The sequence below is a fragment of the Rhinatrema bivittatum genome, chromosome 2 (assembly GCF_901001135.1).
Source record: "Rhinatrema bivittatum chromosome 2, aRhiBiv1.1, whole genome shotgun sequence".
NCBI classification, from domain to species: domain Eukaryota; kingdom Metazoa; phylum Chordata; class Amphibia; order Gymnophiona; family Rhinatrematidae; genus Rhinatrema; species Rhinatrema bivittatum.
Window position 1 is genome coordinate 648959289 of NC_042616.1, and position 26892 is coordinate 648986180.

Genomic DNA, 26892 nt, shown 5'->3' on the forward strand with positions numbered 1-26892 from the left:
CTCCGGAATGACTGTCGGAGCCTGAATACCACTGGCTGGGACTTGGAATTCTCCAGTGTCATCAAATATAATGAAATGCTGCTGGCACATGCACTCTCTAACAAGCTGTGGATCCTAGAGGTGCTCTTTAAAAGCTTTACTATTACTTATCATGCAAACAATATACATAATGGAAATTAAGTTGCAATTCCCAGCTCTCTAATGATTAAAAAAAAATGCATAAATCTGTGTTACAAATTAAATTGTCACAAAAAAATTAAATATTCAAATATCAGTGTGCCGGTGCCATTTTCCTCTGAAGGATCAGTTGCCTGAGTTATTCTGTCTTCTTTAAAGAAGCTTCCATTTAAAACTCATTATATGAATTAAATATGGCATGTAAAAAAAAAAAAAAAAAAATCATTCTGCACAGCCAAGCTGAGCTACAGCTAAGAAAATCCCCAAATGCCTGGGCAACAGCTGTCAGAGCATAACCCTAAATACCTGAACATGTGCGAAACCACACCCTCACACTCAAGGCATTTGACATCTGAAACCCCAAGCCAGGCTCAAGCACTCTGTACTGTCTCAAAGACCCAGATACACACGGACTCTCAACTCAAGATTTATGCTAGGTAGAGCTGAGAGTAGAAAACATGTCTATGCCTGTGTGTCATGTGTGTAGAAACCCCTAACTCTCCTCACCTCCATCCTCCCACATTTCTCATCTTCCATCTCTTAGCCACACACCCTCTCGCCCAGACTCATGTCCCCTCTGACTTTTTTAAATATTGAAGCTGAGCTGAGGATGAATTTATACCGATGTACATGTTAGATTCATTCCACATTGCAGTTTCTTCCGTGCTTTTACTTTCTGTCACAGCTTGGAGTTCTACTCCATACAGGAGTTCTTTCCACAGCGCTCTGGAAACCTTTATGATTCTGTAGTTAGAACTGGTACATGTTAAAATGGAATTAGAAAAATGAGAGGCTAACTAAGGAATTTAGGCCACAGAATGTTAGGGTTCTGTAGGTGTTGCAGATAGATGGCTTAAGATAGTGTCATTCCTCTGCTGGTAGGAGCAGAAATGTAGCACTTGACTCATCCCAAAAAAGTCAAGGACATCTGGTTTTCCGTGATGCTTAACATTTTCTGAATAGCGCCTATATTACAAGTTCTACACAGGCTTGTATTCTAGAAATCCATTCTCTCTGTTTGTGCATTTCACAGTTTAATGGTCTCCACTAACTCTAAAAATGTGTCTTACATTGTTTTTACCAAAGCCTGGGTCAGTCTTTTCTAATACTGATGCACCGTGAATAAAATGCCAGATTACACTTTTCACAATTCCATGAATCCCCTTAAGAACATAAGATCTGCCATCCTGGGTCAGACCAAAGGTCCATCAACCCAGCATTCTGATTCCAACAGTGGCCAATCCAGGTCAGAAGTACTTGGCAGGATCCCAAAAGGTCAACAGATTCCATGCTGCTTATCCCAGGGATTAGCAGTGGATTTCCCCAGGTCCACCTTAATAATGGACTTTTCCTCAGGAACTTGTCCAAACATTTTTAAATTCAGCTACACTAACAGCTTTTATTACATCCTCTAGAGTTCCATATTTTATATATGCGTAGAGTAAAAGAAATAGTTTCTCTTATTTGCCTTAAATGTATTACTTAGTAACTTCATTGTGTGTCCCCTAGTTTTTGTACTTTTTTGAAAGAGTAAACAACCATTATTTTGTAAACTTCTGTCATGTCTTCCCTCAGCCTCCTCTTCTCCAAACTGAAAAGCCCTAACCTCTTTAGCCCTTCCTCATAAGGGAATCTTTCCATCCCTTATATCATTTTGGGTGCCCTTTTCTGTACCTTTTCTAATTCTGCTATGTCTTTTTCTGAGATGCAGTAACCAGAATTGCACAAATACTCAAGGTGTAGTCTCACCATAAAGCAATAGAGGCATTATATTATTCTCTGTTTTATTCTCCATTCCTTTCCTAATAATTCCTAGCATTCTATTTGCTTTCTTGACCGCCGCTGCACACTGAGCAGAGGATTTTAACATATTATCCATGATGATATCTACATCCTTTTCCTGGGCAGCGACTCCCACAATGTGGAACCTTACACTGTGTAGCTATAATTTGGGTTGCTCTTTCCTACGTACATCACTTTGGGCTTGTCCACATTAAATGTCATCTGCCATTTGGATATCCAGTGTTCCAGTCTCAAGCGGTTCTCTTGCAAATTCTCACAATCCTCTTGTGATTTAACAACTTTGAATAATTTTGTATCAGCACAAAATTTGATCACCTCACTTATTATTCCCATTTCTATGTTAAAAAGCAGTGGGCACAGTAAAGATCCCCGGGGCTCTCCACTATTCACCTTTCCCCACTGAAAAAATTGACCATTTAGGCCTACTCTGTGTTTTCTATCTTTTAACCAGTTCTCAATCCACAATAGGACACTGCTCCTTATTTCATGACTTTTTAATTTCCTCAAGAATCTCTACTGAGGTACTTTGTCAAACGCGTTCTGAAAATCCAAATGCACTGTATCAACTGGCTCACCACCTCAGCTACTGCTCACTTTTATGTCTTATGCAGTTTCTTACAGATTAGCAAGAATGGAACTGCTAGGAAGAAAGATGCAAAGTGCTTCATGTGCACTCAACAAACTCTTCAGCTTGTCTTTAACTCTGCGTTCAGAGCCTGCCGCAGAGAGGCTCTGGCTCTGAATTAAACAGCTGACCTATAGCAGGCTGTGCTAAATGCCAGCTTGATTTAAGGACTCTATAATAGTCCAAGTTATCAAGTTCTCTCTGTGTCAGTTATTTCTTTCACTCCTGCCCCAGCTATGGAATTACGGAATGCTTAGATGCCATCTGCTAGAGGACGTCGACAGAAAGCGAATCCAGTACACGCAGAGTGAAGAGAACCAAAGCAACTTTTGTCTCGAGAGAACTAGCAATCCTGCAAGGGAGTCCATCTTACTTATGCCTGCTGTTTGGAGAGAAACTGGAAGTGCTTCTATGTTAAAAGTTGATTCTGCTGGTATACTTTATCCATAAACATGCAGCAAATGGTCATTTCACAATTAACTCTCCGACTCCAAGGAGCTTGCCACCTCAATGGACAAAGGAATGGAGCCTTTGCCCAGATTCTGCTTTAAGAGGTTACATTTTGTGGAACTGAAGGCGTTTTCCAATAAGAATGCTCCATCTGAAGGGAGATTCTTGGTAGCATGACATAAAAAGAGAAAGAAGAGTCATCTATTTGGAAACTCTCACTTGTCTAGGATGCTCAGTTGAGCAGATCCTATCCTCACAATGACGAGATGAATTAGGTCTACAGCTGTTTTCACTGCTGTTGGCTGTTTGAGACTTGTCCCTTCTTCCCCCCCCACGAAAGTTATATGTCAACAGACCTGCCACAACCCGTATTTTCTGGAAATGACACCAAAGGAGGGCCTTCAGGATGTGCTGAGAATATTTTCCCTTCCAAAATTCCTGTGCTCCTAATCCTTTTTTGAGCTGGAACACCACTGCCTGTCCATAGTAATGCTCCAGTGTATGGAGGCTATGGGTAAAAACATGACATGAGAAAACCTCACCCCCAACCACATCATCATTACGTCTAGTTTTAGAACATGTAACATGTTTCAGTAGGATTCACTCTGAAGGCAATGGTTTCTCTGATAGGGGTAAGTAGTGGGCTACAGATGACTCACTCAGTCTGATACCCACTCTTTTTCCCTATACCTAAAGAAAAGGGTGCTGAGGCATCACCTATATTTCATAAATCTGCAAAAAATGAAACTATTCAGAATGGATGAGATGTCTCGACCCCCCCTCTAAAGCTCTCTCATCCATAAACATTCTTGAACTGGAGCAAACGGGAGAAATGATGGGGCTTTTCAGAATCAACACTCCAGTTCCAGGAAGCTGTGGGCATTAGATTGCAAAGGAAGAAACCACCATCATGGGTTTTGTAAAATATAGTTTTCACCTGGATGCCTTAGTGCACGCTTGGTTTTCACCAGGACAAGAGGTGGTAGGTCCCATGTCATTTCCTAGCTGTCTGGGAGCTTTTTTTTCTTCTCCGCTAGTGAACACTGTGGTTGAGCAAGTTATATTTTCCAAACCTAATGGGCTATAGTGGGATGTATGACACCATTTTCTCACACCAAGTATCACTTTCCATAACCCCCTTCAGCTGCAGGCAACATAACAGTGATTTGTTATGGGTAACACTGAGCAAGAAAGCTGAGTCGTTTATCCTTCTCTGCACCATTTTGTCTACTTTTGGAAAATATAAGTTGTGGTAACATGATTTATTATTAAATCACCACTTCCAGAGGCTAAACTGAGTTGATCCTAGGCTTTTCTGAATGTAAAATTGCTCTTTCCCACCGCCAGTCTTCTCTCTGTGGAAACCATATTTAATCAACAAAGGATTCTGCCACAAATTATGTTGCATGAAATCAGATATTATTCTGCACGTAGGTAGGTGTATGCATATGCACGCACATATATATACCTGACATCTTTTTTATGTAAAGTTTTGTTACTCATAACCCTCCTTAACTATTCAGGACAATGCAGGTGAGAATGGCCAAAACCACTCTCAGAGAGTTGGGCTATACATCTCTCTCTCTCTCTCTCTCTCTCTCTCTCTCTCTCTCTCTCTCTCTCTCTCTCTCTCTCTATATATATATATATATATATATATATATATATATATATATATATATATATATATATGTTTAATTTCAAAACATGCTCTAGTAGGATGCTTATTTACTTAGTACTTTAAAGGAAAAAAAATCAGGGTATAGCCACAGAGTGTTGTGCAAAAGTTTAGTAACTGTTCACCTTTTTCCTTTGCGAACAAGGATTAACCCGTACGGCATCCAATCACAAATATTTTCTGAAATTAGGCATGCCATATACAGAAATGTGCAATGCAATTTTGCACACAAAGCTTTGCTACCCATAATCCCACTTGAAATCGTGCAGCAACATGGAATATAGTAAAATATACTTCATGTGGCATTATAGATGCTAGAACTTTGCATGAGAAAGTCAAGTCACCCATTATTGTAAAGATTGTTCTATCTGGCTTTAGATGATGTAACTTGGAGGCGAGGGCCTTGTTTTAAGCTCATGACAGGTGTGTGTGTGGGGGGGGGTCCATCACTTTCAATTTTCCCTGTTGGATCTGACACTTCTTCACACATGTCAAACAATGGGCCAAAAAAATATATATCCAGCTTCATGTTACTGAAATCAGAGAAAAAAGTATTTTTGTCAGCATTCATTGACCAGCAAAATTTTCAGAGGCTTTTCTCTATGGTTATTTTTCCTACAGCATACATAACAAACCACTCACCATCCTGGCAACTTCTTCGGTCTGACTCTCTCTCTCTAACCTTTATTGTTCTCTGATCTTTCTTTTTCTTTCTTTCTTTCTTTCTTTCTCTTCTCACCCTGTACTGGACCCCCTCTCCTATGTTCCTATGCTTTCGTTCCTTCCCTGTCATCCCTCTCTCCTTCTCTTTAACACTCTCACCCATAACGTCCTGTGGAGCCCACCAGCTTTCCTAACCCCATGCTTAGCCTTTCTTCCTGAAACTTTACCAGGAATTCTTCCCATCTTGATTTCTTGCCATCTTCCCCACAAAGCTCATATTTTGTTTTTTTTTCTTTTGCCATCTTTCTTGTTCTCCCCCACTTTCCGCCAAAGCCCCCTTCCCTCCACACACACACACACCCTTCTGCTCTGAGGATTGCACTAGCAGGGAGTGTGATCCTCCATCTGCCACTGTCATCATGGATACTTGCAGCCTACTCATTCCCTATTCTCTCTCCCCTTGAGGCTCAGTCAGTGCTGAGCTGGTGCTCCAGCTTCAAATTTCAGCTGCCAGGACAGCGACTGCACCAACACCAGAAGCGATAGGCACAGTCCATGAGCCACGTATGGCCACGTGGGTGCTGGCTATACTGATGTGCGAAGTATATGGGATGATCAAAGGGCTAAGTTTGATCAGTCCCAAAACAAACCTGTTTATCTTTAATGAGGTTCATTATCCTGATATTCCTTTTTCAGTGAATTATCACACTCCCTGCATTCAAGAAGTGTTTTCCCTATCCAGCCCCTCTATAAAACTGAAAAAAAAAAAAAGGACAAGCAGGGAAAACTATTTTTTCTAAAACAGCACCTGGGTACCCAAACTGCCCCCAGGCACAGCTGAGGCAGAATGCATCTGCTTCCAGTGCCACCATCGCTGGGTCCCTTGGCCCTCCAACAGGCCCACACCCAGTGGCGGGGGGGAATGGTGGGCTCGATTCCCAGGCCCGGGCGGGGACACTGTGGAGGCAGTGTTCACCACCCCTAGTGAGAAGGAAGGTCTAATCATTGTGCCTGCCATTTGGATTTAGGGCCCATGATGGCAGAGTTCAAGGTGGAGAGGGGCAGCGGTTCGAACCTTGGTGAATTCCTGTCTGCTGCTGAAAGGAAGGCGATTATAAAACAGGGAGCAAAACGAATGGCTTCAGGTAGTTGTGAATGAAAGCTCAGGCCGGTTCCAACTGAGATGGAAACCCAAATGAGCAGGGGGAAACTGCTGACCCCAAAGAAAAATGAATTATTATTTATATAAGAGGCTGTCTGTAAATATAGGGAAATAAATATAAGAGGACCAAATCAGTGAACTCTACTGCACAATTTACTATGCAAGGAAACTGTTAAGGAAGTAACTGTTTTCATAAGATACAAGGTTCACACTTAGTAATTCACTTAAATGCTTTGTAACTTGATTAGCCCTGTGTGGCAGGGGTTACCCTGTTGTATTACTATGCAGAATAGGGAGGCATTAAGGAAGATAACTCTGCAGCTCATAACATCAACACAGCCAGCAAACTTACTCAGGTCCCAAAAATTACTAGTTGACCTTTGTGGCTTTATCCCTTCCTCTTTGAGCGTGTGTGTGTGTGTGTGCCTGTGTGCATTTAGAGAAAAGAACTGGAAACATAAATATATATGTGCATAAACAAAGAGAGGCCTGCAGATACAGCCAGAGAGATGCAAATCAGAAAAGGAAAACAGCCCTGAAAGGTGGCAGAGAAGGAGAGGGAAATTCTCTCCCTGTGCAGGTACAAGTCTCCTCCTCCTCCCTACACCACATGGTAATCCAGCCTATCCGTGCTCAGGAGCGGAGCTTCTCTGCCTCTCCCCGCCCCCGGGACCTCCCTGTGGCCAGTTCGTTTTGCTGTGGGGGAGCTGAGGCAGGACCAACCCTGTCCTACTTGGCATTGGGAAAGGCTGCTGTGGCTGGGTCCAGACGGATCCCGTGCCCCCTGCTGATACAGAACCTTCTATGGCTTCAGCTGTGGGGGAAGCCTCAGGGTGTCCTTCACTTCTCCTTGCACTCACCAAGCACAGGATGAGAGGAAGGGATAAGAGGACAGAAGGAAGTGATGAGTGAGTACTTGTGGAATTCAGCAAGTGCCAGGGGAGAAGGCTAGAGGGCACATGTAAATGGAGAGAAAGAAAAGCAGGAGGAGGAGGGGAAAGGGGTTGTGTGCATATGGAAAGGAGATCGTGTAGGCCAAAGGCTGGCAACTGGCGCCATGCAAACACATTCTGCCCAGCACGCCACTCCCCAGCTGGTGCAGAATACTGGCACTCGCTCTGCTGACCCCGGGATGCACCCAACTGGCACGGTTGGCCTATGAGTTTTGAAATGCTCTCTGTGCTGGCATTCTGGACTAGCTAAATCAATCTGCTGGGTGCCCACAGGCAGGCCTTCATTGCTCCCCCTTCTTCACCCCTGGTGTGTTGGGGGTGGGGAGAAGAGACACTTTTTGTGAATTGCAGCACACAAGCTTTTGAAACCCTGTAGTAACTTTTTCTTTTTTCCTAACTCACTGACTTTCCCACTACTTTGCATTTGAGCCCTAGTCACTGTCTCTTAATTTCTACCCATGCAGAGAATGTGACACAGAGCCCAGAAAACCTAAATCCTATTCTCGCTGTCTACGCCCAAGTAAGCCCACGCCCCTTAATGACATCCCTTGCTTTATTCCAGCTGTGGTCTCCATCTCGGCCTTACCTGATTCCTCAGGCAGGTGCACTTCAGGCTGGATGGGCTCCTCAGGCTCTTCCTCTGGAGTTGCTTGAACAGGGACTGATTTTTCTTTAAGTCCTGCATTTGCCAGTTATAAAGTTTACATTAGCATTTCTTGTACAACAGACCCCTGTTCAGGTGTATAATAATCAGTGATAAAACATTAAAAAAAAAAGAATTATTATACTGATCTGCAATGAAGCTGAGATTAGAGCTATGTAACCCGCAGGACGATCACAGCTAGTTTCAGATACACACAGAACTTAGTGCACCTTCAAGGATTTAAAATAAAACCGGGCATCAATACATATACCCTGTTTCCGCGAAAATAAGACATCCCCCAAAAATAAGACCTAGTAGAGGTTTTGCTAAATTGCTAAATATAAGACCTCCCCCGAAAGTAAGACCTAGCAAAGTTTTTATTTGGGAGCATGCCCGTCGCACAGAACACCAGAGCATGCAGCTGTGACTTTTTTACCCTGCAGGATTCAGTTAGTTGTCATCACAAACCAGCATAACCAGACAACTATTCAGAATATGATAAATGTTCATTTTTTTGTTCAACAATATATGTGAATTATTCTTCATGGAAAAATAAGACATCCCCTGAAAATAAGGCCTAATGCATCTTTGGTAGCAAAAATTAATATAAGACGCTGCCTTATTTTCGGGAAATCACGGGTACATCATCAGCAATCTTCTTTACCAGTTTACTGAGCCTCTGTGCAAGCAAAGAACTCAAATTAACTCCTCTTGCCTGTTAACAGTGCATTTGGCAGAACTGTATGGAAAAATTGTGAAAAGCAGTTTTTTTGCTTGAGATTAACAGGGGGAGTCTAGCATTGTTATTTTCCCTCTAACGGCAGATAAGTTATGAGGAAAGCTGCAAGAGTTTGGGCACATTATCAAGCATTCTGCTCTAGGCAGAATGAGGGAACCCACTGTGAAACAATGGCTCTTCTGCTTCAATACTGAATTAACAATGTCACCCCTTAGGTAAGCAAGGAACAACCTTAAGACCATATTTAAGACTTGGGCAAAAAAAAAAAAAAAAAGCAGCACCCAAGCTTCCTTGCATGGTTTTGCAACAGCACAAATTTTACCCAAGGACTGAACTTCCTGCTATGTATGGAAAGGAAAAATTTCCACTGGTGGAGAAAAAAAAAAAATCAGAGAAGCAAAATACTTGTGTAAAGAGCATCGCAGAACTTTTAGCCAAAAAGGGCAATAAAGCTTTAAAAGCAGGCCACAGTCCCACTGTGCTCTGGGCACAAGGTTTTGCTTCCGTGACTTTGTGGAATTTGCGTTTGCTTTCCAGAAGTCGCAGGATGTTCAATCCCTGGGCAAAAGATGCTCTCTTTCAAAAGCATGTGAGCACGAGAGCTGCCAGGATGTTCCACTTCCCAAAATGCACTCCACGCATTTTCTTCTAGGGTTTCTGAGGGCTATTTTCTCCAACACACTTTCACTATTCTCTGGCTGCTATAAAGTGTGTGTGTGTGTGTGTGTGTGTAAGTGTGTGTGTATGTAAGAGTGTGGCCATCTTTATACAGGACCTACATCCTGTGTTTCCCTTTCACAGAGGTTGCAGTCTTTCCACACTCTTCAATCCACTTCTGGGTCTCACATTACAGAAAGGGATGTGGTCCCATTCTTCAAAAAAAGGACTCTTCACACTTTTAACTCCGAGAAGGGAGTTGCAGAAACAGTAAGCCTTCACACAGGCTTGATTTGAGTTGTTTTCTCCAAAGAGAATCCTAACAGGCAACCCAGAATGCCCGGCTGTAAATATTCAATTTACCTTTGTAAATATGTGATTTATGTTTAAAAAAAAAAGGCTGGTATCCTTCTGATGGACACAGTGATTGATTGAGGTTCTCATGGCAAACAGGACAGAGGACCGTTTAACAATGTCTAAGCCTTACAATCATCATTTCAAGGCAAGTTACTCCAAAGTCACAGTTCCGGTCAGACAAAATCAATACCACCCTCAACGGTGATGGTCTCCACCACTTTTCTTCCTTCTCACATTTCAGAAGGACGTTACATCTCCATGAGGAAAACCTTGTCCCAGAACTAAAGATGCTTAGTGATAGATCCCAGGTATGTAGCTCCCACAGCATCTGCCACCCACTAGAATGCTACAGAAGCAAGCGGACCTGCAGGTAGTTCTCACAATCCTTACATCTGGCCCTTAGTGTATCTTCTGCTCTGGTTTCACCCCATATTTTGCAACTGCCCTTTAATTTTTGTTCTTTTTTTTTTTTTTTTTAAATATGCGCCGTATTAGAAAATGCAAAAATTATAACTGGGCAAACATGGTATATAGCACTCTGTTGTTCTATGCTTATTTTAATTTAGTAAATCCGTTACTAGCTTCATTGTTTCTGAATCAGAAAGGGTGAAATCCAAGCCCAGCAGAGCTGTAAACTTGACAGTAAACCATGTGACCACCATTTTCCCAACCTTCAATACGGAAGTAACAATGAGCATACAACAGAGATTTTCCCATACTGTCAGCCTGATAGGACGACAAATTTGCAATAAAAGTTCAATATTTCAGATTAAATTATCTGAGGCAATGCACCTAGGGTGGCATAATGGTTAGATTACAGTTCAAAGAAGCCCCTGGTGATGGAATAAAGGTGCGTAACCATGTCCTGGGAACCCTGGCTAAAGAAAGAAACAACCCTTTGAATTAAAACACATTGCCCTCAAAAACATTTATTTTGTCAAGCAGGAATTACAGAAATAACTTTATTTTATGCTTACATATATTGCAAATTACATAAGAACAATACAAACTGGGTTTGCACCCTTACACCAGAAGGGATGAAAGTAAGATAACAAGAGTGCCCCCATTTTGCAACTCTGGCACAAATTGCAGTGGCGTTCACGATCAGTGTGTAGCTGCATACATAGAAACCATGCGCTGGCACGTCGTCGACACAGTCTCACGCTGGATGACGCCTTGAATTGCCTCCTTAGTTAAGGGCCCAAAAGGTTTTTTTTGTTTGTGCTCATTCTGGTATTTTGAAATCACCTGTACTAAGGTTCTTGTTAACACAAGTTAACCCAAAATCACCTGCCAGGGGCAAATCTTTCCCTGTTCTCAAAACTGCGTGACAAGAATAGAACTATGGTGGATCCTGAATGACTGAAGTTCCTGGCAAGCTACTACATTATTATTTACCAGACACGCGCAGAGCTGTACAGATACACGTGAGAGTCCCTGCTCCACGGAGCTTACAATCTAGTTAAGACAAACATACATGACAATCATTTGGGCAGTGTCAATTTTCCTCACCTAAGAACGTCATTGGTCTGATGAAGGGAGCAAAACTCTCGGAGGCTGGTCATAAATATATTTTAGTCCAGTAAGAAGTTATCACCTACATCTCATCTGTTGACCCCATAAGGTCAGATATACAGTTCAGAAATGAACCTCAGACTGGGGAGATAACCCTTCCTTCGGAAAAATAAGGGAAAAGCACAATTCTGATATATATTTTAAAATCGACCATCTAAACCCTTGGAATTTCAACAAGGGTATTACAGTTGTGGCTTTTCTTTTTCTTGCAGGAGCAAATCAGGAGCAGTATATAAGGCAAGAGTCAAGAAATGAGTGCTACACCTCTGTAGAAACCCAGCAAGCACCTCCTGCCCAGCACACTGCTCTGACCTAAAATGAAGGCACAGTTGTCATTTTCAACACAGGAGAAAAGAACTGCAGGGCAATTCTTGGGCCTGATCTTATGAGGTGCGCTCAGCAGAGCGCACAGTTTTATCTACAGTTGTGTGCAGCTGTACTCCCGATACAGCATTAAGTTTTGCACACAAAAAAAATGTGCGTGTAAAACTGTGCGACCTGTTTAGCACCCTCACATGGAAATTTGACGCTAATGTAGCTATCAGCTATTGCAGGTTTCTTAGTGCTGCAGATTTTATTCCTGGTCAGAGGGAGGGTAAAATTTCCAGGGTTAGTGTCAGTCTATGGGGAGAAGCAGGAGCTCTGGTGCCAGGATCTGCAACTGGGATTTATGTGCAGAAAACATGCTTTATACACAAAGCATGTTTTCTGCAAATAAATATGAATTATGCGCACAAGAAATGCTTTTTCAGTTGAAATAATGTGTGCATAAATCATATTTATGTGCACAAACCAAGCATAAATCACATATTTTGCACATACAAGTCTTTCATGCACACGATTTTTGCGCACATCAATCCTGTCTAAAAGACTCTCCCACCACCAGTTAAAATGTGTACTGAGTGCACAATTTATCTTAGGTTTGTGTGCACATCTTTTAAACTCCTGCTTACTGCATTTCCTTACTGCATCAGAAGTTCAATTTTGTCTTTTAGCGCCTGTATTAAGAAACCGTGCACTGAATATCAGCGCACAATCTTAACGCAAGTTTTATTACCTCAGTCCCCCTTAGGAGGTTCTTTATTTTTCTTCCAGCACTGTGATTTCTTGGTTAGGTGGTATCCATCTGCCTTTGAAGGCTGCAGCGTTCAGTGGTCACAAAATGTCAGGATCATAAATAGTAACAGCCAGATCTAGACGCTTTTCTGGGAAAACATTCTGGGTTCTAGGTTTTATAGAGCTCTACCTACCCTGCATATTTGGCTGCTGCAGGCTGAATATTTTGGGAGATAAAAGGGTTTTTCCGAATGTTTAGCAAAATCTATGTTTTCTGTGCCAATATTATTCCGGTTTCTATCCTGAAAATTTGATTACTACACATTGAATGCTTTGGGAGATAATGTCTGCATGGACAAACAAAACTTTTTTTTTTTAATGAAAAAGCATCATAAACTGCAAACTAGCTATGCTGTTGTTGCGCACTGCAATGCTAGTAGTTTAGGTTAAAGTAGCGTGCTGGGTTGGTTACCAATGCGGATTAGTGGTAATTGGACAGATTATTTCAGGGGTGGGTGAAGCGAAGAAAATCATCCTGGTGCAGGATCTCAGTCGGGGAGAGAGGTTCCCTACCCAACCCTCCAGCAGCACAGCACTCATCCACAAAAAGTTGCCAGCCCTGGGCCTGGATATAAAGGCTGTCTTCTCCAGCTCTACAGTCATTTGTGGTCAGTGAAGTCTCAAAAGCTCATGAACTGCATCTTTGGTGTTAGTCTTTAATAAGGTCTCACAACCTCCAAAAGATTCCAGTGTTTTCCAGGACCAATTTAACTACTAAAAAAGCTAGAGAAAATTAAGTTGCGATTGAAAAAACAATGGAACAGAACACAAATTTTCCTTCAAAAGCATTAAGACTGCATCATTTTTCATACTGCATATTGTCTGTAGTATATGAAGGAGAAAAAAAAAGGTTTCTTAAATAACCCTCTTTATTTCATATTGAATTACCTTTAAACGTCTTCTTTATAAGAAAGGCATAAACTAGTGAGGACGCACTATTACTGTTATAGCTACTTAAAAAGCAACCTTTTAAGACAAACCAAACAGCAACTGATTTCATAACACTGAAAAGTTGCATCCTTTACAAATGCTGAACTGTAGAGTGAAACCTGAATTTCTGGCATATCAAACTGAAATATCTTGATTACAGGAGTAAAAGAAAAATAAACCAAGGCTATTCTAATAATATTTATACCAATTTACAGGATGTTAGTTTTATTCCAGCAGACTATGTACATATTCATATTCATTCTAAAGCAGGCATTTGGTTTGATTTTACATAGGAAACATCTACTTAATTTGTCTGCATACACGACTTTAAATTGAAACGAATAACCTTTCCTAATGTTACCTGCTACCAGAAAAAAAAAAACATCTTAGTGGTACATATTCCCACAAACACTGTTTCACATAAGCATGGATCCAGTTACAATTTAAGCTTTAGATTTAAAAGAAAATCCAGGCATCCAAAACAAGAGGTGTTTTCATCTGTGCAGAAATCAAATTAAAAAGTGCCATCCAAATGTTGAAGGAAAAGAACAAAAAAAAAATGAAACTTTTAAAGTAAAATATTTTTATTGCCTAATTTTATTAGTGAGGTTGTTTTTTGGGTTTTTGTTTTTTGTTTTTTTTTTAAACACACCTTTTGGGAAGTCAAATTATTGTAAAAGAAAGTTAACTGAAGTTCTGCTGGTAATCTTCGCCAATCCGATCCACCGACAACTCTTTTACGCCTCCCCCTTCCGTGTCAGTTTCCTCCGCAGCATTTCCAGCAGGTTTGCAGGGCTTTTATTGGGATTTTTCCTTGCCTTGTTTGCCTCTGGCTCCTTCTTGCCGGCTTCCCTTTTCACGATTTCCTTCTCTTTGCTATGTCTGTCCCGTCCCTGGGTTTGTTTTTCTCTCCGCCTCTCTTTCCTGCTGTCGCTGGCCTCCTTGGGACCTCTGGCCCGCGGGAGCCTCTTGTGCTTTTCCTCCACCTTCTCTTTTCTTTCCCTGGTTTTCTTTCTCTCCGTGGTTCTGGCTTCCTTCTTACTCAAAACTGGTTTTTCTCTCTCTTTAGGATGATCTTGGACTGCATCTTACATGTTTAAAGTTTGATTTTGAAAAGGAAACAGGTTTAGTTAAAAAAAAAAAAAAAAAGTTTCCAGTGACAGCAATAACAACGTAGATGAGGCCTCTCAGTATGCCCTTACACCCCAAGTGGAGCTCCTGCGTCAAACCAATTAATCAAATCAACCAACACGGCTGTATGACGGAAGGGACGAATTTGATCATATTTAGCTTCATAACCCCTTCTTTTCCTCTTTTTTTTTTTTACTGCAAATATATTAGCACACTAACAAATCACTTTTGGAGGAGGTAACAAACAATGTTACCTCCTCCAAAAGTCATGTGCATTTTGACTTCTGAAAACTGAGTTATGCAATACAACCAATGCTTAGGGGCGAATAATTGCAGTACAGAGACAAGTGTCTCCTGAGCCTGGCTGAATAGCTTTTCTGCCACATGAGAAAAAATAATTATCGCAGGGTTTGGCTATACACACAGGTCAGGAATCAGACAGAAAGGGGGGGTCAAAGCAAACAGGTCAAGATTTATATTAAAAAGAAAACAAAAAGGGGAAAAAAGGCAGTGCCAATAGAGTTTAGGAACATCAGAACAGTTGCTTCGGACAACAGAAGAATCCAAAAGATACAAGTACTAAAATTTTGGACTCAATGACAAAGGTTCACTAGGATGAACTTTAGTTAAACATTTATAATTAAATGGAAGGTCTTACACGCCAACTCCGCTAAAGTCCATTTCTCCATCGTTTCCTCAAACTTGTTATCGGGAGGCCTTCCTGTTAATATTAAATGCAAATTCTGCTAACTGATGCTTATCTTCTGGAAAGAAGGGATGTGCATGCCAGCGCACGGCACCTGAAATGTGATTTTGTTTTTACGGCCTTTGGAATCATTGATTTCAGGATATCAGCGCTTATCCCTCAGGGACCCTGCGGGGTGTGGGCAGATTTAGGGCATCCATCAGTGGAGATGGAAGTGTCTTAAAAAATTTAGCAGGGTAACACTGAATTTAAAAGACCCATCCCAGCCCAGACACTTCTGGCTAAGTATGTGCAAGTAGCATTTTTACCTGCAAAGATTTAGCTGGGTGAAGTAGGGGGGAGGAGGTCGAATTTTGAGCAGCTAACAGTCACCCAGCAAAAACCCGGTTTTAATCTGGTAAATCTTTTGAATCTCGACCCCTTTGGCTTTTGTTTTCGGGTTTGTTTGTTCAACCATAACTGATCATTTCAGGAGTGCTCAAACACTGGGCAATGTCTGCAAAACTGCGGCCAGAAAAGCAGCATCCTGCTCGAGTCCTTCAGATCAGAGGATTTATATATTCCAATACTTTGAGGGCTTGTTCTCCACGTGGTGTAAAATAAGCACAACTGAACACACTAGAATTCTAAGACAAGGCAACCACTACAGAGACACACAAAGTAAGTTACTAGCATATTTAATTTTCAAATCAACAACAGTCTGCCAAAGGCACCCCAAGTCCAACTCCTACATACACTGCAGACCAGCAAAAATGAGCCAAGCCCCTTCATACAGCATGCAAAGAAGTGCAATGGAGTACAAGAACAAAACACAATTTAAACATGAAGTGCATCTCTCCGAGGCAGGCACACGCAATCAAAGGAGTGAGTTATTTTCTGGTTGCAACCAGTACTGGGAATTTACAAAAGAGGAAAACACAAACCAAGGCATCAGTAGCATGCTGGCACTCCACAAAGAAAGCCATCAGCAACCATACTCGATAGAGCTTGCTTCATGCAACAAAGCAGATCACATGAAGGACCAGAATTGTGATCATCAGGATTAAGAAACCATTTTATAAGGTGCCGAAAAGGATCAAGTAAAGACCTCTAAATCAGTAAAGATTTTTCCACAGGAATAAAACAGAAGTCAGCCTCTCACACAATAAGTACCGTGGAAGAAATCTCTGCTCCATAATATTTTCAAGGGCACAATCCCTACCTGGCAGTAGCTCACCTTTCTAGAAATAAATCTTATACAAATCATATCTGAAGTTCTGCAAGTTGAACACATTTTGGAAATGTAAAACTATACTAAATATATCTAGCATGAACTACAAATCTGAAAGATTTCTATATACACAGAGCGACTACATACCTCCATTTCAAAAGAGACCCACTGGCTTTGCTCTACTGCATGCATGAAGATAGAATTTTGGTTTTTTGCCTGCTTACCGAAGGAAAAGAAGGCTTATAATATCTGTGTGCGTCCGAGTGCTTTCAGGACATGTCCGGACGAAATATAAGGAATGACAGGTGGCATTTCTTTTTATTCATGCATATGCACAGACCTTGCATGCACACTTCCTGGAACGTAGGCTCCACTCATTCTCGGTGGAACTTCTTTTTCTCAGAGAAATCAATTGGGAAATCAGGATTACATTTCCATGCATGCAATGGGGCAAAACAACCATGGCTCAGCCTCTACCCTTTGACATGGAGCTATACAGTCATCGTATAAAACATATAAAGACAATCTCTTGCCTTGAAAATATTTCATCTCGTTTCAAGCTAAATATTTCTCAAGATCCAAGAGAGGTCCCATAAAAGCAGACCTACAGTCTTTATGAAGATTTTCTAAGGTCACTGACTGATTAGCTTTTTTGATTACTATTATCTTCCCCTCATAGTAGTGCTGGGATGTTTTGTGGCAGAAAGAACAGAGTTGTTCCAACAGCTGTGTGGACCGTTGGGTATTGACGGATTAGCAAATCTCTGTTCAGGAGCACCAACCTTTGGAAGCTGCAAGCTTCCCCCAGCCCATAAGATCTCTGCAAATATGCATTGCTCTTCCTCCTCACTAGGGATCAAAAAGTAACTGCAAGAGCACCCCAGTCTTACCCAGCCCAACAAGTTAGGAGTTGAGATAGAAGCCCAGGCCCATAGTACTAGCTAGCCCTGTAAATTTACTTTTGATGGAACAGACATTTTGAACAGATTTTAATGAGTTTAGGCCAATGAAACAGTTTACGAGACATTTATTGCAATTTTATTGTGCACTGCTTCAAACAACCTAAAGAATGGAGAGGCAGTAGATCAATGAATGACTGGATTCTACCCAAATTTACCCTATAACACTTCCAAGTCCTGTTAAGCGACATTAGTTGTTAACAAAACCATGCACTGCAGGCTCCATCATCTCTCATTTAAGCAAGACTTATTCGCAAGTTACAAAAAGAAAGGTACCTTCCTCCTTAGATTTATTCTTGACTACCCCTCCTGGTTCCTCTCCTGATATTTATAAGATGGAAAGAGATTACATGTATATTTCACAACAAGAAAATGAATAATCAAAACAGATAGAACAGTTTAATGAAGGCAATGGAAATTGAGAAATTATTACTTACCTGATAATTTCCTTTTCTTTAGGACAGTCAGATGAATCCAGAACAAGTGGGTAATGCACCTCTACCAGCAGATGGAGACGGACCTCACAGTATATATACCCCTGTAGTGATATCAGCCTGCCAGTATTCTCTTCAAAAGCAACTGTGGACAGACTAACAAAACTTGATTAAACAAATAACCATTTCCATACTCAGCCAATAGGCAACTCTGAGCTCAGACAAGAATGAATTAATACTAGTCTAGGGACTGGACAAACAAACACTTTTACCAGTAATCCCTGTAACACATAGCCATGGAGGAGGACCATAATACAACCATTTGGCAGCCAAGGAAGGGAAGCTGGATTCATCTGACTGTCCTAAAGAAAAGGAAATTATCTGGTAAATAGTAATTTATCATTTCTTAGCATCCAGTCTGATGAATCCAGAACAAGTGGGATGTACTCAAGCTACTCCCAAATAGGGCGGGAGGCTGCCCGCAGTCCAGTCAAAACCGCATGTACAAAGGCTGTGTCTTTCCGGGCCTGCACATCCAGATGATAATACCTGGAAAAAGTGTGTAACGAGGACCACATCACAGTTCGGCAAATGTTGACAGGAGACAATTTCACTGACGCCCATGACACTGTCTGAGTCCTAGTGGAATGAGCCTTGACCTGACTAGGTAATGGCTTCCCAGCATCAAAGTATGCAGCTGTGGCTACCTCCTTAATCCAGCGAGTTATGGTAGCCCGCGAGGCTGGCTCTCCCTGCCTAGTACAGCCGTGAAGGACAAACAGGTGATCCGTCTTCCACAAAGGCTTAGTAACCTCCAGATACCAGACAATATGTCTCTTGACATCCAAGGATCGCAACAGACGATACACCTCTACATCTCTTTCTCTGTCCAGAGATGGCAGCGAGATGAACTGATTCAAGTGAAAGTCAATGACCACCTTCAGTAGAAAAGAAGGAACAGTACACAGCTATACCACCCCTGGAGTCACCTGGAGGAATGGCTCCCGGCAAGACAAGGCCTGCAGCTCAGAAACCCTACGCACAGAACAAATTGCCACAAGAAATGCCGTTTTCAAGGTCAGTAACTGCAAGGTCAGGTTACACATCGGTCTAAACATAGGACCTGCTAAGAAATCCAAAACAAAATTAAGACTCCATATGGGCACCGGAAATCGCAAAGGAGGCAAAGATGTTTCACTCCTTTCAGGAAATGGACCACATCACGATGAGCCAACAAGGATCCAAAATTCACCTGACCTCTAAAACAGGCGAGAACCACTACTTGTACCTTTAAGGAATTAAGTGCCAAGCCTTTATTCAAGCCATCCTACAAAAAATTCCAAAATGAGTGGGATCTTGACCAAACAAGGAAGAGTACCTCAACCTCACACCAGGCCTCAAACATTCGCCAAACCCGCACATAGGCCAAGGAGGTGGAGAACATTCTAGCTTATAGCAAGGTGTAAATCACTGCTGCAGCAGTTTCAGCAAGCGAGCCTTTTCAAGGACCATATCGTATGACATCAATTCAGATCTTCGTGAAGAACAGGACCCTGCTGCAACAAATCCCTGTGCCCTGGAAGCTGAAGGGGCGATTCTGCCAGGAGCTGCCACAAATCTGCATACCATGTTCTCCTGGGCCAATCAGAAGCAACCAAGAGCACCATCCCTCTGTGGTGCTCGATCCTTCAGACTAATCTGCCCAACACGGGCAATGGAGGAAAGGCATACAGCAACTTCTCTTCCAGCCACTCCTGCACCAAGGCACCGATCCCCGACTTTGGATCTCTCCTGCAACTGAAGAATCATGGAACTTTTGCACTGCAAGAGGTTGCCAGCAAGTCTAGAAGCAGAAGACCCCAGCAATCCAGAATCAGCTGAAATGCCTCGTTCAATAGCGCCCATTCTCCTGGGTCCAGAATTTCCTGGCTGAGCAAGTCTGCTCTTACATTGTCTTTTCCTGCTATATGCGAGGCTAAGATCATCTGGAGATGTAGTTCGACCCATTCCATAAGTTGATCTATCTCCTGTGACACTTGTTGGCTCTTGGTTCCACCCTGCCAATTTATGTAAGCCACAGTCATTGCATTGTCCAATATTATCTGGACCGCTCGACCCCGCAGCCTGTCACTGAACTGCAAACATGCAAAATGGACTGCCCTGGCTTCCAAACAATTGATGTTCCAGAGAGACACTTCTGCATCCCAGCACCCTTGTGCTGTCAAGCTCCTGACAGTGAGCTCCCCGACCATGGGGGCTCGCATCTGTAGTCAGAACTAGTCAGTCCAGAGGTGCTAAGGAAATTCCCTTCCATAGATGATCCGGTTGTAGCCACCACTGCAGTTGGGAGGAGACCTCCATCGGCAGGTGGAGCCGAACCAAATAGTCCAGAGACTGCAGGGTTCCACCAAGACAACATGGAGTGCTGTCCACAGTACCACTTCCAGGATTGCCACCATTAAACCAAGTACTTGCAGGTAGGACCATACGGTTGGGCGCAGAGTGTTCATCAATAGACGTAGCTGTGCAATCAACTTCTGAGAACAAATTTCCAGCAGGAAAACCTTGACCTGCTTCATTCTCGAACCAAACCCCAAGGTATTCCAATGATTGATCAGGCTGAAGACTGCTCTTGGCCAGGTTCACCACCCAGCTGAACTCCTGCAACAGGGAGATCGCCTTGCAGGTCACCACGCAATTCTCTTCCAGCGACTTGGCTCGAATCAGCCAGTCGTCCATATACGTGTGTACTAGGATCCCATCCTTCCTCAAGTCTTCTGCAACTATCACCATTACCTTGGAAAAGGTCCTGGGAATGGTGGCCAGACCAAAAGGCAGTGCCCGAAACTGATAATGGCGTCCCAGAACTGCGAACCGCAGAAAGCATTGATGCTCTAGTCAGATGGGAATGTGAAGATGCACTTAGGACAGGTCCACAGAAGTAAGAAATTCTCCTGACTGCACGGCCATTATCACCGAGTGCAAGGTCTCCATGCGAAAATGCGTTATCCACAGATGACGGTTGACACCTTTTGAGATCCAGGATGGAACGAAAGGATCCCTCTTTCTTGGGCACAACGAAATAAACTGAATATTGCCCGTTATTTTTTTGAGACGTGGGCATTGGAATCACAGCCCTCAGACTGAGGAGCCTTGCCAATGTATCCTCCACTGCCTGCTTCTTCTGTGGGGCATGGCAAGGAGAGACCATGAACACGTCCCAAGGAATACTGCAAAACTCCAGCGCATATGTTGCGTCCATCGGTCGCAGATGGCTGCGACTACTCTGCCTTACCTCTTTTCTACCCTTTTCCTCCTCCTTGGGCAAGATGGTTGCCTCCAGTGCAAGTGCCGAAACCCTCAGCGTTTCCAACTCAGCATGGGCATCCCAGTCCATCATGCTCCTTCCCATGGTCTCCTAGGAGACTCGCGCACGTTGCCTATGCCTATGTACAAGTCATGGTAGGAACCTCGGGGGCATCCTCATCGCATGACGTCAATACCTCCGGGTATTTAAGCCTCTATATGCAGCCTACGTTGAGTTAGCAAGGTCTTCAGTTTAGCTGACCGCTCTAAGCTGCTCGCTTAGACGCCTCGCTACCCTCTGGGGAATCTCGCTCCTGACAAAGCTCTCTGCACCTGCTCCTCAGGGGCCTCTCGCTTCCAACTACCCTTTGGAGTTTCTACTAACTTGACAACCGCTCCTTGGGTGTCTCTCTCTTTATTTCAGGATCTCCCGTACTATCAGGTACTCACTCCTCAAGGGCCTACCAGTCCAGTGTATCCTGTACCACGGGCCTTTGGTCCCACCATCTTCATTGCCAGGAAAACGCTTGCACTACGCTCCAGTGAGGGCCTCTATGATCCGGTTCTCCAACTCCATCAACCAGGCTCTGCTTGCCCGCACAGCGGGTTCCTATCTACCTTGAACATCTGGGTGAGACTTCTACATCTGAGACTGTCAGAACATATTGGCACCTTGCCGGACTCTAGTGCCTTTCCTTCCTGCCTCATACCATCTATCTACAGCAGTACAATAAGGCTTTCCACCTACAAGTGTCCGCTCTCTGCGTTTAGCCTATCGCTGTGGCTCCCCATGGGGCCCCTCCCCGTGGGAGGAGTCATCTCCACTGCGACTAAGGGTCCACACAATGCCACAAACACAACAGCATATCATTCTCGTATCAGCTCCAGGACACATTGATTCGATGTGATCTCGACCCATCTCTGATAGGGGGATGCCTCTCACTATCTCGTGTTCCAGGGGGTGGGTCGGCAAACCTTCATTGGGTGGTTCAGGAGGACCCACTTCAAAGCTCATGCCTCTTCTGGGCTGTCTGGGATGAAAAGACTGAGTCCTACCAAAAGGCCAAGTCTTCTGAAAGGGTCTATAGGGTCTAAAATGCTTGGATTCACTAGCACGACCTTTCATGCTAAAGGAGTGTGGCGCCTGCTTTTTATCCTCTGGTAACCGAGGAACCAGTGATTCACTCCACTTACTGGCCAATTTCTCCAACTGCCACTGCTTCAAATGCCTGCTTAAAGATAGTTTCAATCCTATCATGTTCGTCCTGCCTCTACGGGATAGTCATCGACTTGGAGACTGCACATACAAATGAATCTACCTTTGGAAAATGTAAATGCTCTCTCACCATTGGATCCATAGAGTTCAGGCCTTCCAAAACTTGACCTCCTTTGAAATTAGCCTCTGGGGCACCCCACTCAAGATCAATCAATTCTTGAATGGCCTCCAGAGGGGAAAAAAATAAGAGGCTTTATGCAGAGAAACCAAAATGGGATTTTTCTTTGGCTCAGACATGGAATCTGTCGCAGATACTCCCAGCATTTTCCACGTCTGGGAAATCAGGGCCAGCAGTTCATCTCTATGAGATAACCACAGCATAATCCTATGCGGTTCTAATCTTGGAGGACTTTCACCATCCTCAAGAGAGTTAGGATCGGCGTCATCATCCGTGCCATCCCGATCTCTATCGGGCAGTCCTGCTGCCGCTCTAGGAGTACTCCGGCACTTAACAGTAGATCCCAGGAATGTTTCTACCTGTGACTCTGCCCTGGGAGCATTGGACGGGGCTGAGGACTGTGCCTGAAGAAAGGATCGCAATCCCTGGAAAAATTCTACTTATGAAAATGTGGAAGTATCCAGATTAGAAGGTACTTGAGGTGTACTCACTGAGCTGCCTTCCCCTGCTGAAGAACCAGATAGGGGAGTTCCAAAATCAAATGCCCCACCTGAAACATATTTATCCAGACCTACATTGGGCTGGGAAGAATCAGGCTTAGTGAAATCAAAGGAAGATAATTCTCCCTTTGCCTCCAAACAGTGTTGCACAAGTCAGCAGGCACTCCTGGTTGTGATGCATGAATATGACAGGCAATGCAAAGAGAAAGGCGCCATTAGCCCGGAAGCGCGTTGAGTGGTGGTCGGAGGCGTGTGTCTAGCTGCTTTTATTTATTTATTTATTTTTTACGACAGCCAAAAATTCTAGGTGTACCAATGCCCAGGCGTCCCCATTGATAGGTGTCATAAAAAACTTAAGCGCACAGCAATGCTCAACTTGTAGGCATAGGTAAGCGGAGGGCCAGTTAATGCGCCGTTTAACTTGGATGCACAGACTACTAGGCCTACCTAAGCATCCAAAAACTGGATGCACAAGTTGGACACATAAGACGCACACACCGAACCGACAATTCTGTAGAGGGAAGCCTAAAGAAAGCACGTGAAATACCATTGAGGCAAAACACACAGTATGCAACGAAGGTTTCAGAGCGGGCCCTAACCGACAGAGCTGCTCAACCCGCCAGGCTACCCACGTCCCTCGACCTCGACCTCCCATGGAGCAGGACAAATGTCGAAACAGCGCACCGAGCATGGAGACCGGGGGAGGCTCTGGAATTTGTTGCCAGAGGATGTGGTTAGTGCAGTTAGTTTAGCTGGGTTCAAAAAAGGTTTGGATAAGTTCTTGGAGGAGAAGTCCATTAATGGCTATTAATCAATTTTACTTAGGGAATAGCCACTGCTATTAATTGCATCAGTAGCATGGGTTCTTCTTAGTGTTTGGGTAATTGCCAGGTTCTTGTGGCCTGGTTTTGGCCTCTGTTGGAAACAGGATGGCTGGCTTGATGGACCCTTGGTCTGACCCAGCATGGCAATTTCTTATGTTCTCTGTGTCTGTATTTTATTTTTTTTTCAAAACTTACCTGAGCTCAGCCTTACCTGGCTGAGTACGGAGACAGTCTCCGGCTGCAGGTAGAGAGGGCATTTGCCGTCACTGCCGCACTCGGATTCCTGCACCTATTGCCTTTCAGCTACTTAATAGCTAAGTCCACGCTGGCTGAAAAACCAGCTACCCGACTGAGGCACTCATCTGAGGGACCACGGAAATCACCTCAGGAATTCTCAACTGGGGGAGGGAACTTTTGGTATCACCGCAAGAGAGCAGGCAAATTTATTTTCCTTATTTCTCCTTTTTCAAATCAAAGCAATCCCCAGTAGGGAGATGCACATCCACACCATCTGCTGGAGAGGAAAATACTGGCATGTTGATGTCACTGAAGGGGTATATATACCGTGACGTCAGCTTGCTCCATCTCCATCTGCTGGTAGAGGTGCATAACCCACTTGTTCTGGATTCATCTGCCTGGATGCTAAGAAAGTGAATCTTTACTTTTAGCTGCAGTTTGCCTCGGTTTTCACCCAACCAGTTTCCTGAACCTCTAAGAAAGCTATTTGCTTTGTCACACTGGCTCCAGCATTTGTTCAAGACTACTTGATTAGTATGAGGCTATGCAGTCTGAAAGCTTATGATTGTTACTATAGCTAGTCAGCATGAATATTTTAGAATACAGAAGCCAATGGAAGTGCCCAACTTATTTAATTTTTTTCATATGCACCCACCGATTACTTATCGTTTTTATTGGCCGCATCGGAGCACACGTTGAATGTATACTTATTATCCTCTATTCACTATTAAAGTAAATCACCATCTGAAAAGCACGTATGCAACCTGGCAACGCAGGGAATCATTTCCAATCATGAACCACCATCTGCTGCCATGATGTTTTATGCAAAACTACCTCCATGCCTCAGAGCCAGTTGTGTACAAAAGGTGTGTGAAAGAGGCTACCCACAGCAAAACAATAGCCCTTTTAAAATGGGCAATTAAACATTTTAATTACTTTATTGGGAGGAGAGAATAAGATGCTTTAGATATCCTTCAACATGAAAAAGTGTACACTAGCAGGAGGGGGAAAAAAAAAAAAAAAGCAGCTCCCACAATGCGTGTTTTCCCCTAAGGGGTTTCTTTTGTTAAAAATTGTTAAATATCTTAGGACCTAGCCACAGTACCCTGTTGCTCCTTGCCAAAATTAGGTCAGAAAGAAAAAATATCTGGCTTTGGATGCTCAGCAAAGCCAAGAATTTCTTCAACTCTTTACTGAGTGCTCAAGGTATAAATGAGATCTTACCCTGAGACAGGCCTGAGAGGAGGTGGGCAGCTGTACCTGGCTGCAAAATCACGTGGTCAAAGACAGGAAATTAAACCTCACCTCTGCTGCTGGAGATATTACTACAGGGCCATACCCTCATACATTTTTCACAATCTGCTATCTAAAAAATATTAATCAAAATGAGTTAAAGTAGGAGTGTTTCACTTTTCCACACAACATACTTAGTAGAGATGTGAATCATGTCCTCGATCGTCTTAACGATCGATTTCGGCTGGGAGGGGGAGGGAATCGTATCGTCACCGTTTGGGTGTTTAGAGTATCGTTAAAATCGTGAACCGGCACACTAAAACCCCCTAAAACCCACCCCCGGCACACTAAAACCCACCCCGACCCTTTAAATTAAATCCCCCACCCAAAATGCCTTAAATTACCCCCGGGTCCGTAGCTAAATCGGGGGAAGAGGGAGAGCAGGAAATCCGGCACACTAAATCGTGGTGTCTTCAGCCGGCGCCATTTTGCAAAATGGCCGCCGCAAAATGGCGGCGGCCATAGACCAATACGATTCGACGCAGGAGGTCGTTCCGGACCCCCGCTGGACTTTTGGCAAGTCTTGTGGGGGTCAGGAGGCCCCCCCAAGCTGGCCAAAAGTTCCTGGGGGTCCAGCGGGGGCCCTGGAGCGATCTCCTGCCGCGAATCGTTTCCGTACGGAAAATGGCACCGGCAGGAGATCGACTGCAGGAGGTCATTCAGCGAGGGTTCCGGACCCCCGCTGAACGACCTCCTGCCGTCGATCTCCTGCCGGCGCCATTTTCCGCCCTCCCGAACCCCCCCCCCCCCCCGCATTTGGGGGGGGGGGGAGGTACGGGAGGGTGGGGGATTTAGTGTGCCGGTTTTCCTGCCCTCCCCCTTCCTCCGATTTACGATTTTTTGACGATAAATCGGGGGAATTGGTATTGTATCGTGGCCCTAACGATTTTTGACGATTTAAAATATATCGGACGATATTTTAAATCGTCAAAAAACGATTCACATCCCTAATACTTAGGGTCCTTCATTTTCAGTTTAAACCAATTTTCATCCTAATTCAGCAGTTCCCAGTGGTGTGCTGCCAAAAAAAATCAACAGCAGGCGAGTGCTACCCACCACCCGCATCAAAATCAGCTTTTCCTTTGCTCCCAGCCACCATTAGAGAGAAGAGGGGACGGGCTAATTTTAAAGCAGTCAGCCTGCAAGAGTCATCAGCAAGCAGTGCTTACCGGCTGCTGCCGTTTCCTTTTCTTTAGGCTTCCCTCTGCAATTGGAAATGCAGGAGCCCTACAGTCTCACAAGATCCACCGGGCCCCATATGATTCTAACTGCAGAGAGAAGCCCAACGAGGAGTCAGCAGCAGCAGCAGCATGTAAGAAGCCCTGCTGACTGCCCGTTCACAGGAAGGAGGTGAATGCTGTAAAAGAAGT

At 43.6% G+C, this 26892-nt stretch overlaps 1 protein-coding gene across 8 annotated transcripts in view; it reads right to left on the reverse strand.

The window, feature by feature from the left end:
- ASPH (aspartate beta-hydroxylase) overlaps window positions 1-26892 on the reverse strand; it is a 508516-nt gene that overhangs the window by 315519 nt on the left and 166105 nt on the right. For all 8 annotated transcript variants that reach the window (XM_029591373.1, XM_029591374.1, XM_029591372.1 and 5 more), the window contains one exon: window positions 8098-8190. In XM_029591373.1, coding sequence (XP_029447233.1) covers window positions 8098-8190 — 93 coding nt within the window. The remainder of the gene's footprint in view (window positions 1-8097; window positions 8191-26892) is intronic.